Source organism: Pectinophora gossypiella, chromosome 20 (assembly GCF_024362695.1).
Source record: "Pectinophora gossypiella chromosome 20, ilPecGoss1.1, whole genome shotgun sequence".
Classification (NCBI taxonomy): domain Eukaryota; kingdom Metazoa; phylum Arthropoda; class Insecta; order Lepidoptera; family Gelechiidae; genus Pectinophora; species Pectinophora gossypiella.
Genome location: NC_065423.1, coordinates 5,043,187 through 5,058,791, shown reverse-complemented (window position 1 = coordinate 5,058,791; position 15,605 = coordinate 5,043,187). Strand labels below are relative to the sequence as shown.

At 39.0% G+C, this 15,605-nt stretch overlaps 1 protein-coding gene across 5 annotated transcripts in view; it reads right to left on the bottom strand.

Moving 5' to 3' along the window:
- Positions 1–235: 235 nt before the first annotated feature.
- Positions 236–15,605, bottom strand: part of LOC126376112 (flotillin-2) — a 313,335-nt gene continuing 297,965 nt past the window's right edge. For 2 of the 5 annotated variants that reach the window (XM_050023277.1, XM_050023279.1), the window contains 7 exons: positions 3,955–4,187; positions 3,215–3,334; positions 2,261–2,368; positions 1,651–1,757; positions 1,141–1,324; positions 806–980; positions 236–525 (listed from right to left, as the gene is read on the bottom strand). In XM_050023277.1, the coding sequence (XP_049879234.1) occupies positions 452–525; positions 806–980; positions 1,141–1,324; positions 1,651–1,757; positions 2,261–2,368; positions 3,215–3,334; positions 3,955–4,187 (1,001 nt within the window). In that variant the 3' untranslated portion in view covers positions 236–451. Of the gene's footprint in view, positions 558–805; positions 981–1,140; positions 1,325–1,650; positions 1,758–2,260; positions 2,369–3,214; positions 3,335–3,954; positions 4,188–5,411; positions 5,730–7,269; positions 7,396–15,605 lie in introns of those variants that run through there. The other 3 variants (XM_050023280.1, XM_050023281.1, XM_050023278.1) reach the window with 3 other exon arrangements.

The window sequence follows — 15,605 nt, the reverse complement described above, 5'->3', positions numbered from 1 at the left end:
CCTATTCAAGTCTTGGTCAAATTCTATCGCGGTACAAAAATGGCGGGAAAACAAGACACGCGAGCAGCTTGCTGCGAGCGAACCACGCGACATCTAGTTTTTTATATAAATTTGAGTTTTCTATGTAAGTATACCATTTATTTGATAATAATAAAATAAGTTAGTATTAAATACAATATGGAGGTATTATTTGCCTAGACACGTACATATTACAACGAATACGTATTCTAGGCCCGTAATTGAACAATTAATAATATCAAAGGTGGGATTTTTGTACTTATACAAATACACATCAACATCACTTAAAATGAAACACTTTAAATAATACAAACCACTTTTCTTCTGAACAGTTCTTTCGAATTTCAAAATCGTCTACAGTTTTAAATGTTTTTTTTAAGGAAGGCAGAGATTCAATGTTGTACAGCCTGATCGAGAGTATTCCATCGTTGAGTTACTTCATATTTGCTGGTATAGGTATGGCAGACTGGTTTCTGTCGGGGCTTCGGCTCCTTAGCACGCAGCTACCTTTTTACCCGAAGCAGGAGTTGCGACAGGTTCTGAAAAGAGATTTTTTTATTGATAAATTAATAAATTCGCGTTGTTCAAATAGCAAAGATACCCTTCTTCAGAAAATTAATATTGTCCTTTCTACAACCTAATTGTTGCGCCAAAAACAACGTGAAGATAAATAGCTGAAGGCGATCCATGTTTTTTTTTAAATCGCTTCCATTCATACACAAGCTCAGCAATCACCTAGACCGGTTTGCATCCATACACTGAGTCTCATATTAAGAACATCGCTCACCTGCGGGGGTGGGATGCAGACGCTTCAAGACCTGCGTGAGGTCGAGCCCGGTGAGCGTTTTCACGGCGGGCGGGATGCCGCTTGCCAGGCGCGCCACCTCGCCAGTCGCGCCGCCGTCACCCACCAGCACGATCTCGTCTGTCTTCGCGAGCGGTGCTGATACTTCTGCGGCGATCTGTTGGGAATATACGGAGTATATTAAAATTAAGTATAACTGCGTCTAGAAGCAAGTATAAGATTTACTTTCACAAACATCCCAATCAAACCAAAATGATAACTAAACACAACAACACTATCATAACTTTATCGTCTGTATAATATGGTATATGCCGTACCTTGGGTAACGCCTCAAGCACAAGGGCCATGATGGCAGCCTCTCCATACTGCTTGTAGACCTTGGCTTTGGCCAGCATCCGCTCGGCGTCTGCCTTACCCACGTCGCCGATGGCCGTGGCTTCGGCCAGACCAAGCACCTTGATGCGCTCCGCGTCTGCCTTGGCTGCCTCCACAGTTTGGGTGCTGAAACGATTGCAACGATTTTGTATTTGTATGTAAGTTGAAGAAGACTGTAATATTTCCCTGGGGAGTTGAAAATACCACATGGAATCAAATCAAACTTATACTATTTAAACAGGCCAAACCAGAGCAATATCGCAATTCGACATTTGCAATAAAAGCAATATTGCAATTTGACATTTGCGCGTATAAATGCGCAATGCCAACAATAGTCAAATAGCAATATAGCTTTTACAGCTGAACTGTTGCAATGTGGCCTTTGTAACCTCTCTCATGTATGGTTAACACGCGACAACTTTCTTCTTTGGCTTTATAAAAAGTGCACTTACCGTTTTCCCTCGGCGATGGCCTGCAGACGGTAAGCTTCAGCCTCTGCAGGCAGCTTCACCGTGGCCGACAACTCCTCCTGACGACGCAGGATCTCTTGTTGTTCCACCTGGAACGTGGGACATGATGGTTTTTATATAAGGATACATGACCAGTGGGTCGTTGACCTTTCATTCATTATAATATGACACTTGGAATCGAGACAGTGCCCATCAACGTATTCCTGAAGTTTTAAAGACAATATCCGGGGAAGACGGTTTAGGAAGAAAGTCCTACGAATATAAGAACGACAAATTCGTGAGTACGAATTTGACGCTCTTACCGTTGTGATATCTTCATGGCTATTTTATTTAATTAAGGCTAGTCAAAACACTAAACACACAACGATAAAATTATCGACTGGCTTCAGAAGAAATTAATCATTTAGTCGCAAGTCGTTATTTACAAAGATTATTCGTCAAGAAACCTTAATACGTGTGTTAACTGTTCTAAGTATTCATTCCACATTAAGTTATTCTTCCTCACCTGATTTGTAATTAAGGAAAACTTCGACCCGTTTTCCTGGAATACTGCAAGGAAAAGGTAATTTATTCCAAGTAAGTTTGTTCTCACCTCGATCTGCTTGCGACGCTCAACAACTTCGATCTGAATTTCCTCGTTTCGTATTTTCTGTTTGATTTTCGCGGCTTGCAACTCGTACGCCAACGCGGCCTCGGCTTTCTGGGAATCAAATAAATGAATTATCATACAAAAGCTCATGACTTTATCCCAATTGCGGTAGTCACAGGTACATCCATCACAACAACAACAAAGTACTCACACCTCACCGAGCTTTCTGATAGACCAACGTGATAGATGCTGAGTCGTATCGCCGTCTATAGTGGTCGAGCCAACTGTGTTAGTGAAAACTGCACTTGACATAAATTAATAACTCATTGATGCAAGTCCGGTGGGGTTCGTACCGGCGTTTCCCGATTGAGAAACAAGTTGGTGTACCACAGGACCACAGTCAGTTAGTATACCACTCGACCACAGTGCAAGCCAGTGTACGGTCACGAGTACTAATATGTATACACTTTGAAACCATGTCACATTAAGGAGCTCGGTGGCGCAGCGGTAAACGCGCTCGGTCTGCGATTGTTGAAGTTAAGCAACTTTCGCAAAGATCGGTCATAGGATGGGTGACCACAAAAAAAATAGTTTTCATCTCGAGCTCCTTCGTGCTTCGGAAGGCCCATTAAGCCGTTGGTCCCGGCTGCATTAGCAGTCGTTAATAACCATCAATCCGCACTGGGCCCGCGTGATGGTTTAAGGCCCGATCTCCCTATCCATCCATAGGGAAGGCCCGTGCCCCAGCAGTGGGGACGTTTATGGGCTGATGATGATGACAGTGCGAAAAGGTTCTAAAGTGGGTACATGATATTGCTCATGACAGTACCACAGGACCATAACAAACCGGTGTACCACAAGTGAGCCGGTGTGTACCACAGGACCACAGAGCGCAGGGAAATTGATTTTAATATCAATATTCAGAAAGAAAGTAAGCATTATGATGTGTAGACTTACAGCGGTGTTGACTTCCTGGTCGAACTGCGCCTTCTGCAGCTTGAAGAGGCGGGTGTTGTCCTCAATCTTGGTGTCCATCGAGTACTTCACGTCCATCGCGCTCTTCTCGCACTCCGCCTCCTGTGTGAATGTATACACAACATGTGCGTTAATAAAACAAATCTTAGGAAAGACTCCCTAATTAGCACCTCTAAAACTCCTGAATTTATTAGCACCCCTGTGCTGTGGTTCGCTTTAACTTGCTGGAATATACACAAGCGATTGTGATAATCTGTATGTTTATCATATCTTTTCAAAGAATCAAAGAGGCGTCAGGTAAGGATCTCAATGCTCATCTCGACAGACTTTTACTCTCCCGCACGTTTGTCGCCATGTTTTCATGTAGGTAAGCCTCGGTACAAGCCTCGCGATTAGACTATAGTGAAACCTTCGATTCCCGCGTCGCGTCGCGTCGCGTTTGACGGCCGCTGCTCAGATACTGGACGTCACGTCCTTGATGGTGAAGGAGGGTGAAGGACAAGATCTCGATGCCATCTCGACAGACAAGTAACAGTCGCGTGCTTTCGATTTCCCTCTCCTCCGCAAGTTTGTCGCTAACCAAAGCGCGGTACAGCGCGTACACATATACATAAATCCACGCCTATTTCCCGCCGGGGTAACAAAAAACTATGGAATTCCCTTGTCTTCTTTGTACTGCTTTGATCGTGACACAAGATTATAGCATCAAGTATAAGACTTACCCTGATGCCAGCGTCCCTGTTAGCCTGCGCGACTCCAACATCCGCGTCGCGCTTGACGGCCGCGGTTTGCGCCTTGCCCAAGCTGGCCAGGTACTGGACGTCATCGTACACGTCCTTGATCGTGAAGGACAGGATCTCGATGCCCATCCGCCCCACGTCTGGGGCTGCTACCTCGCGAACCAGACCCGCGAATTGGTCTCTGTCCTTGTACACCTCTTCTACTGTAAGAGTTCCTGTTGGCAAACAGATAGGAGGAGGTTAGGAAGGTTGATGTTCTATTGATCTTTGAGATTTTTAATTTTACATGTTATATTTCATGTTACGTTTCACCAGTCTGTACGCGGCATTAGTCCGATTGGGAATACAGTTGTGAGCTTTTGTTATGTTTACCTATGTACAGAGAATAATACCTACTACCCTTTAGACCTAAAAGGACGTACATCGAGCAAATTGGAGATGTCCTTAGAAAAGGTTCATTTCATTATGAACCGGCGTGCGTGTATGAAACGATTGATGAATGCGGAGGAAGCAAGAGAAGTATGTCAGGATCGAAGCAAATGGAATTCCATAGTCTCTGCTTACCCCGGTGGGATATAGGCGTGAGTTTAGGTATGTAATAATACCTCTTTTAAAACTCAATGCTAAGACATGAGTACGGGAGTGTGCAGAACGAAGCGGATCTCTTCTGTGGTAAAGCATTTTTAACATAATATACTCGTTACTGCTACTGTATTAGATATTAATTATGACTATTTTTACCTACTTTTCGACTAAGTACTTATATTTATTGTGAAAGACGTTCATAGCAAGCAAGAACAAATTACAATGTTGTAGTGATATACTTCACGAATGAAATCTAGAGCTGCTCCGTAAATTGCACTTTTATGTGCTTTAGAAGGTCGTTATGGTGATAAGAAAATTCAATTTGCTCCTTTTATTACGCTACATTGCCGCCTTTCATGGATTAATCTACAATGAAAACATTTTCGTTGTTAATCTAGCGATTTAATCCATGTTTAACCAATTTACTACGGAGAAAAACAATCGCTGCTTAATTTCTTTGTTGTCTAATGTGATGAATTTTGACACCTCTTCATACGCTCACGACTATGTCTCAATTGGAGTAGCTCAAGCCACATCCTTCGTAAGATGAACTAAGTACCCACACCTCACCGAGCTTTCTGTTAGACCAACATGCGGCGGTGAGCCGCATCGCCGTCTCTAATGGTCGAGCCAACTGAGTTAGTGAAAACTGCACTTAAGATAAATTAATAACTTCGTGCAGGCCGGTACTGGGGTTCGAATCGAAATTTGAAAAGCCAGCGTACCACATGACGACAATTCCTGTCCTAATCAAATTAGGTATAAAAATACATTATTTCGAGCATGTTTTAGGTAACCATCTCTGATTATTATAAATACGTAATCCGTAAAACAGTTTACACTTAAAAACTTACATTCTGACGTTCAGGTATGTGAGTCCGACGGTGAGGGTTAGAGGTAACAATGCCATTCTTAGCATTTCCATCGCTATAATCCACAATGTCTTTAGCCACCTATTTATTTATTTATTTTAGGTACACTTTTAGGGTCCTTTGGGGTATTTATTGTCACTGGGAGAAGAGATGACGAAATTAAATTAAATATTTAAAGAAATAATCTTAATAAATCTTTATATTTTAAAATAATTTACAAAACTATTTTAACAATGTCTTTAGCCACTATTTATTTATTTTAGGTACACTTTTATGGCACTTTTGGGGTATTTATTGTCACTGGGAGAAGAGATGGCGAAATTAAATTCTATATTTATGGAAGTAATCTTAATAAATCTTTATATTTTAAAATAATTTGCAAAACTACTTCAAATAACGTTAAGTTTATTTTGAGTTCTTTTTGATTTAAGTATAAGAATATGTGCGTACGAGTGGGTGTTCATTAAATATGCGAATGGTTACAAGTTGTGTTATTGCGTAGTTTATGGATTGTTATTGGTATGTTTGTATGTTCATCTTTATATTTATCATAGATACCTTTGTGGTGGTACTACATAGGTATTAGATCATATTATTTTGCTGCCGTATTTAACATCAGGCCACAAACCGATGACTAACAAGTTCAATAGTATCTAAAGTACAATCTAGATTATATTATCGTATTGATAACTATTATTATTTTAATTATAATTGGCGCACTGGACTAGTTATAGCGGAATTATCTCCAATATAATCAGATTTAGAGGGATTTTATCATTTGACGGGTACTTTTGAGTATTCAATATTCAATAATCTTTTTTTTCATACTAGAATGGTGTACAAGTTACTAAGTTACATAATATATGAGTTTCACATCCTTCACAGACCCTTTTGAGCACAACAAAAGAGAAGGAAGCTTTAAGATATTCACTAGAAGTTCTTTTATTTTTTAATAAAGATTTCGTCACTTGTTTCTTCTATATTTATTCTTTTTTTATATGGTTGGCAGTTTATTAATTTTGATGGACATCATGTGCGGACTAGAAGAATGTAAGACCAGTCTAGATATGGTACCTAATTCTAATCTTTTTCCATGACGCAGTGTGTATTTTACTGAGAGATCTTCGCGGTGTTTAATTATAAGTACCGCTGTTGCATTGAGTACCTACTAGATGTAAAGTAAGACGTACTAGGATCTAGTACATGCTCGGAATTACAAACACTACACTAGATGGAATCTGTAATGACCGCAACAGATGCTTACATTAACCCTAGATCTGTCGGGATACCTATTGCATCTTGTAGATCCACGTTTCGACATTCTACGGGTTAACCTGAATAAGTAGGTGGTTCCAGTACCCATCTGAATACATTAACTACTGCGGTGCGCTGATGATGGCTCTTATCCGACCATACTGAGTGTCTTATTTTAAGAAATGACCAGAAAAATATAATTATTTTAAAATGATTTCCATGTTACGTAACGTACGGGGAAGGCAACGGAGAGAGAGAATTACGCGTTAATTATATTTAAATTCATAAAATAAAAAAATAAAAACATTTTAAATCATAAATCAGAATTTGATTATATTACGTATAATAACAACCTAACTTGTATTGGGCTGGTTTTACCTTCGCGGGTTGGAAAATCAGATAGTCGCTTCTGTAAAAAACCGGACCTGTCAAATCTTCAGGTTAGGTAAGCGGACCATGAGGAAACGGGATAACGCTAGAATAACAATCCTATAAGCATCGAAGCTAAACGTAACCGAAAAAAAAACAAAGAGAAGACAATCTCAAAAGAGAGCAAAATTTAAAGAGATTTGAATATGCACTTCACTTCACTATTTAAAACACAATCCACACTAATAGTGTAGGTAATATGTCACAATGTGTCTCGACTGAGCTCTGAATGTCAGACTGGAAGACGTTTTAATCAACACGAGAGTGGGACCGCACTGAAGCACAACGATTCCGTTGTTGATACAAGTTATCGTTATTTACACAACAACGATATTAATGTGATAACGATAACGATGCGACGATGGTTATCATTGCCATTGCAGAAGCGATCAAGTTTTATATGAGATTGCGACTTTTACAAACGGTAGGACAGGTAATATTATTGCAAAACATGGCAGAAATCCATCTTCTTCTATCGTGTGGGTTGTTAGGTGAATTAACAACCCCAGCAAACCTGGTGTCAGGGTTACTATGGCACTGACATGGCTCATGTAATGACTACTTACTTACATCAGTAAGTAGTAACCGGGACCAACGGCTTAACGTGCCTTCCGATGATCAGGTGATCAGCCCGTAATGTCTTGACAAAACTAGGGATCACAAAGTGATTTTTGTGCCCACCGGGATTTGAACCCGGGATCTCCGGATCGTGACCCCAATGCTCAAACTACTGGACCACGGAGGCCACGTGATATCAATTATCTATGATCCAAACAGGAATTCAAACTTATAAAGTCACAAAGCTGTGATACTAATCGTATAATATATCTAACTATTATTTTCCCGCAAAGTAGATTGCGTATAAGACTCACAAACACGTGTTACGTACACACTAATGAGATTCAGATAAGCCGACCAAAGTAACCCGGATGAACTTTATATCCGCGATGAAAATCACGCGCTTAGGAAAACATATTTTCTCTGGCGTCGAAAAGTTCTTTTATATACCTAATGTAATAAGAATTTAAAGACTTGAGGAGCTCGGTGGCGCAGCGGTAAACGCGCTCGGTCTGCGATTGTTGAAGTTAAGCAACTTTCGCAAAGGCCGGTCATAGGATGGGTGACCACAAAAAAAAAAGTTTTCATCTCGAGCTCCTCCGTGCTTCGGAAGGCACGTTAAGCCGTTGGTCCCGGCTGCATTAGCAGTCGTTAATAACCATCAATCCGCACTGGGCCCGCGTGATGGTTTAAGGCCCGATCTCCCTATCCATCCATAGGGAAGGCCCGTGCCCCAGCAGTGGGGACGTTAATGGGCTGATGATGATGAATGTAAAGTATTATGTACTTCTCGGATCAAACATGTATTGAGAAAGTTGTAATTTTTTGTTGTCATTCACGTGAACATAACATAACAAGAGCTACATCCATCGCAATATGAGTTCATCTTGCGATGGATGGACTAAGTACCCACACCTCACCAAGCCTTCTGAGGTGGTAACCCCGTGAATAACAAAGATTTTTCGTGAATGTTTGTTTCATAATAAAATTGATTTGTACGTTAAATAAATATACGTACGTACGTACGTACGTACGGTAAAAAATAAATAACAGCCTCCGTGGTCTAGTGGTTAGAGCGTTAGGCTCACGATCTGGAGGTCCGGGTTCGATTCCCGATGGGGACATTGTCGAAATCACTTTGTGAGACTGTCCTTTGTTTGGTAAGGACTTTTCAGGCTTGAATCACCTGATTGTCCGAAAAAGTAAGATGATTCCGTGCTTCGGAGGGCACGTTAAGCCGTTGGTCCCGGCTATTAGCCGTAAAAACACCTCCACCAACCCGCAGTGGAGCAGCGTGGTGAAGTATGCTCCATACCCCCTCCGGTTGATTGAGGGGAGGCCTGTGCCCAGCAGTGGGACGTATATAGGCAGTTTATGTTATGTTATGTTTGTTTCATAATAAAATAAAATTGATTTGTACGTTAAATATTAATCACATCTCTCTAGTCTTACTTAATTTCAAACGGGTTCCACTAACGACAAAAGATTTGCAGCTCCATTTTTTGCAGAAGCGACTGCCTGTCTGACCTTCCAACCCGCGAAGGGAAACCTAGCTCAAGAGCTAGGTCACATACCTCCGAAACGCATTTCTCGGGAATGTGGCTTTTCTCACTACGTTTTTTTTCACCGCTGAACATGTGATAATCAATTTATGATTCAAATATGAATGCGAAAATAATCGGTTTAGGCCAATGCTGGGATTTGAACCTGCGACCTCACAGTCAGGGTCGAGCGTTCTTCCAGCTGGACTACAACGGATCTGATATAATATAACTCAGTCCATCACCCCTCCTTTTCATTCAGTAATAGATTGACGTCATGCGCAGTCACGTGGCAAAAATATATTTTATCCGACTGAACTTTATGAAAGGAAACCCCATTTAGCAAATTCGAGTTACTTTCAGCTGTAGGAATTTATCCAGAAATTATCTACCTATCATGAAGGATACATTTTCTATTATTTTTATATTATGAACTTATAAATAACAAAAGAACATCCAGGCAGGCGGATTATGGTATTGTGAAAAAACGTCTTGAAAAGTAAAATACAAACAATTTACCTTTGTAGAGTCACAAAAAAAACAGCAATACTTAACACGTTGAACGCCAGACTAAAATTCATGGTCTAGCCGAGTGAGTTGCGGGACAGATGGTAGACACTGGTGTTGGACATTTCGGAAAAGAATGAGTAGATCGCGTTTTCCTTAAGCGGCCTATTATTTTTTAGTTATTTCCAGACAACATTCACAAAAAAGTCTCTACGATTTTTGGACAAATCAGGGGTAAGTCCATCGCCGGGCATATGGTGTCTGTCATGGCGTTCAACGTGTTAAAAAAAAAAAAACGGTTATCGCAAGGAAGATACTTTCTTCACATACTTTAATCTGGTTAAAAAGAGTAACATTATTCTCTTGTGAACGTTTCGCAATACACTTTGCATTAAATGAGTAAACTAATTGAATTGCCAACAATAACTTACCAGAGGGAGAACCTGTCTAGTTTTAAGTGCTATTTCAGAAAACAATTCTCTTTAAAGCACTGCTGTGTACTTGGCTACTTTCTTTAATTTCCATTTATTTACCCTGTTCAATGTTTACTTGCGCTTTATTTTAACGGCGATACGGGTCACCATGGTCTAAAAGAAAGCTGGTGCGCCGTGGGTATTTAGTTCATCATGGAAATATAGTCATAAACTTATGTTTGTGTATGATTTGCCTATTTCTATTTGATGATAAATTAAATCATCAATTAAAAAATAGTCAAAATAATACCTAAGTTATTGCTTTTCTTGATTGCAAAAACTGGCAAATGAGGTTTTATATGAAAATACCTTCACCAACCCACTGTAGAGCAGGGTAGTACGGTATATAACATCTGATTGATCAAGGAGAGGCCCTTGCCCAGCAGTGGGACGTATGTTGTGATTTCTAAAGACAATTATAAGTTATAAACATTACAATAACACACACATAAATTAGTCTATATACGTCCCACTGCTGGGCACGGGTCTTGAGTTGTCAGTAAAGGGGTTTTGTGTTGGGGACAAAATATAACCTACATTTAAAGTGGATATTGGTACCCACCGGTTACAAAGTGTAACTAGGGTATTTCATAACAATTTCGAAACTACAACCGGGGCAAGGCTACGAATAGATTGTTCTTGACATTAGGTTAATACTTGTACCAGAATTCGTCACGTAACATAGCCTGATTGGCTTCAACCGAATTGTATGGCTGCCAAATTGCTACCATTGAATGTAATTAGGGTAAAAATTGGACGAATTAATGTGCACGAAGAAAGTTTGCCATTAGTTACCTACCTGCTTCCAGTTCAGATCAGAGAACTATTTTTTTAATTTCGAACTGTTTAAAAACCGCAAATCTAACCGTTAATAAATTCCATTTTATATTCTGCAACAGAATTGAATTTGTTTTAGTCATTATAATTAGAGTCAATCTAGTAGTCATGATTGTGTCTTTAAATTAAATTTACAAACACAGAACATAACATATTAAATTCACGACCACATCCCATTTGGGGTAGTCAGAGGTACAACCATTTCAAAATGAACTTAAGTACCCACACGTCACCGAAAAAATTGTCTAACACCAAAGAGTCACTAGCAAAAGCTTAGTAATTTAATAACCTAAAAGAAGTTAGCGTAATTGTCTACTTATGGAACCCAATTAGGGTGTCATGTTCGTAAGCCGGAGTGTCTGGTAGAATTATGACCCTCACATATTACCTATGTCATTCGTATCACAATGGCTTGGTATGAATGGGGGATAAAATTGAGCGTAGCCTGCGAATTTTCCAGGATGCTTTCAATGATAGTATAGGGATGTCTCTTCTACTCATTTAACCGGGTTAGAATTCGGAGCCGTTACTTTTTCTTACACCGAGTACAAAAAATTAAAAAATATATATATATATGAGCAGCTATAAAACTAAGCATACTTATTACTAAGTGACAGGTCCGGTTTTTTACAGAAGCGACTACCTGTCTGACCTTCCAACTCGCGAAGAGAAAACTAGCCCAATACAGGTTAAATCACATACCTCCGAAAATGCATTTCTCGGGAATGTCGGTTTCCTCACGATGTTTTGTATCACCGCTGAGCACGTGATAATAATTTATGATCTAAACGTGAATTCGAAAACAAATTCGATAATCATTGGTTTAGGCTTGTACTGGATTCGAACCTGCGACCTCAAATTGAGAAGCAAGCGTAAATGTCAACTTAAAATACCAAATAAAATGCTCAGCTGCGGTCGAGTCGAGTGGTGGAAGTTTCGAGTTAACATCTTAGAATACGGATGTTAGTGCTTAACCAAATGAATTTTAATACCACCCAAAGTTTACATTAGCACGAGTTTCCAAAGTTTAACAAAGCCTATAACTCCCAAACTTCTAGGTTTCTGAATCGGCTTTTCAACACGTCCTTGACAGTTTACAATGTACAGAGCTCTGTATTAGCAGCTCCTAATACCTCTTCCTGCTAATGTCACCAAGAGCATGGGTTTCCAAAGTTTAACAAATCCTATAACTTTCAAACTTCTAGGTTTCTGAATCCGCTTTTCAACAAGTCCTTGACAGTTAACAATGTACAGAGCTGCTAATACCTCTTCCTGCTAATGTGACCATGAGCAACATTTACCTCCCACACAGCCAGTTACATCCAGAGTAATGCCGGGTAATGATGCGCGATGGATGATATAATACGTATAGGTATGTATAACACACACAGGATAGAACTTTGTATCTCTGTGTACAGTACAAAGATTAAGTTTGCCAAAATAACATAGTATAAATGAAATACCTACGCAAAATTATTGCGTTCTGACGTTTACTACATAGATTTATGAATAAAGAATATTTGTATTTTACCATAGATATAAACATACCACTGAAACATTGAGAGTTTTAATTGTTAGAAGCTAATAAATAAACAGTTTTATCGCTTTTAATGATTAGGCTATTTTTCTAATGTGATTCCAATTCCCAAAATGTTGTGGAAATGATAAACGAGTAACTAGTAGTAGGTATTCTATTTACTAGTTTTAGCTGAGAAAATATAGGTTGTAGCGGCACGTATTCTCATAACCCTGATACCGACCCTCATTCAGCGCTTATCGCTATCGACCCTCAAGGGTCGATTAATTCTTTCAAATATTCTTCCTCTCAGACGACGCCCTGAGCCGTCGAACCCAACTGGGCATCCTCAGGCCTGTTGTCTTCAATTTTGTACCGGGTAAGAGCCCTAAGCGCTCCCCATTTGTCCGGCCAAGTAGTTAATGCCATCTGCGACAAATCTACAATAATTCACGTCAAAAAAAGTGGTACGTATATTTCGTAGTGACAATTTTACAAGAAAAGTACATAAGTTAATATAAAAAAAAAATTGTTCTTATTTTAAATTACAACAAAGAGTTTTAATATATTTTTAAAGTAAACGGTTATAGAGGAAGTAAAAGCCCGAAACGCTACTTTAGCTATAGACTTTAGTATTGTAAAGTAATAGTATTAATGGCAGGGTTACAACTGATTGAGGAATTTGCGCAGACGCGGAATGTATTCATGGTCAAGATCATTGCCTCATTGGGTCAATTACAGTCGCAGACAGACATTTCCGTGTTGTATGTAGTTGATAATAATGTTCATGAGTACATAATTATAGAGTCAAACAATCACGTTTTTTAATGTAGACCGTATAGGTACAGGTAGGTCTAGTGGTTAGAGCGGCCTCCTCGAAGCGACTTTTAACCATACTTATACATTTTATTTTGGCAATAAAATAGTACGCTCGTTTAAAGAGTTCAAACATCAATACATTAACCACGCTACTTGGTTCGGTTTCTGTGATGGTACAATATGCAATGAATACGTCTGGATTTTTAGCGTTGCTTTTTTTAACACAAGTGTGATGTATTGCTTAGAAGATTTTTACAGTGAAAAGATCCATCATTTTAACTTATTTAGAGAGGTATCTAGTGTTAGATAGAACAACTAGTTAATTACAATTAGTGTTTATATAACAATTTTACAATAGCTTCAATGCGCGGTACGAGTTCGATCTGTTAAAGTACAGAAGCAAGTGTTGCGTTCATTAGCAGTGATGTATCAGTCGAGATTAGACAGATCGATTATTTTATATTTAACACTAGTATAAAGTACTAGTATACTGTAGTATTTTGTTATTTATTACCAATTTGTTACGTTACTATTTTCTGACATTTATTACATTTCTTAAAGTAGCAGTTCCACATCCAATAAGTCTGTTACATCCAGTATTTGTAGGATTCTATTAATGTCAATGTATTAGATAAGGGGCGAGGGATGCCGGGAGGTCCCTCTGGTGTCATATAAACATATATTATGAGGTATCGTGGACTCTTATTTACTTCAGACAATACCTTTCTTACTTTCTTTTTTTTCCTTTCTTTCTTTTTTTTATATCTTTCTTTTTTCAAGACATTTAAAATTATTATTTGTTATAAGATACGTGAATCCTTAGAAAACAATCAATATTACCTACTGTATAGATACTAAATTAAAAACGATGCCTTAAAACTTTGAAGGCTTCTTGCTTAATTAATAAGAGCCCCAATAACCTAATTTGAAAAAGAAAAATTGCGTAGAAACTATTCGTGACGCGAATGTTGAAATTGACAGCCGCAAAATACGAGATCTTGGGTACGTTTAACAATATCTCTTCTCCCAGAAACATACAAATTACACAAAACATGTTAGGTACACTATCCCACAACTCGATATAAAATATCCAAATTCATGTCGAAACACTTCCACATAAACTAATCAAAACCAAACAGTTAAAACCCATTAATTCTCGAATTTCCACAAAATTCCCCACTTGACACATTATGCTGCACGTTTCTACCAAAGTAACTCCAAACTTGTCAAACACTGCGCCGGGTGGCGTGACCTGGCGTAAGGAGTGAGGAAAAGCTGACGTGGCGTAAGGAGTCAGGAAGGTCTTTCCGCTACGCCGCCCGCGGAACGACTGAATTTCCCGATACTCCCCAGGGCGGGAGCGCAGATGCAGCTTGATGATTGTTGGCAAATCTGGGAAATACCTATTGCTAAGGAGGAGTATTACGAATTGCGGTATGTTGCGTGCCGACGCAATTTAAATGTAGTAATAATACTAAAAATTAATGACAAAAACATGCTCGTTAAAATCGTGTCATATCTATCGCACCTACAGAAATGACGTATATGGCGTGTATTTTCAGGAAAGCTGTATAGGTACCCTTTAAAACTTTAAATAACTCATTAAATGTAGTATGTTGTATTACTTTACGTGCCTTTGTATAATAAAAAATCATATTAACGTTAAAAATTACACTATAATGCACTGAGTTACACATATTTCAAGGAGAAACATCGTAATACGGCTCTGGAGTAATATCGCACAATTCGTACCTTGTTCTACCGTACTCAAAGGTCTAATATTACCGGAAAATTCCGTTTTTATTAGTGAACCAACACTCCAATAACATTCCAAAGCATCTTCTTCTTACTCGTAGCTCGACAACGACGAAGGTAAAATAATAATAGCTACACTTTAAGGGTGGTATTAATAAACTAATCTCAGCTGAGACTGTCCTCAAGATTATGCTCAAGTCCCTGTTTTAATATTAAGAACTGTCACATTGACATGAACTTGAGAGCCGTCTCAAAGCTGAGATTAGTTTATTAATACCACCTTTAGTGTGTGTATGCTCAGGTTCAGGCAGAATGTTTGACTTTCCAAACATAAATCCCTACCACTGCCACCAATCTACCACTTATTACCGCTTCAGAAAGTTTTATGTAATGAGGGACTCCAGGCTACGTTCCTCAAAAACAATATAGATGGCGCTGTACAGATTTTCCTTCGTTTAACCACAGATCGTATAATACTAACGTAGTT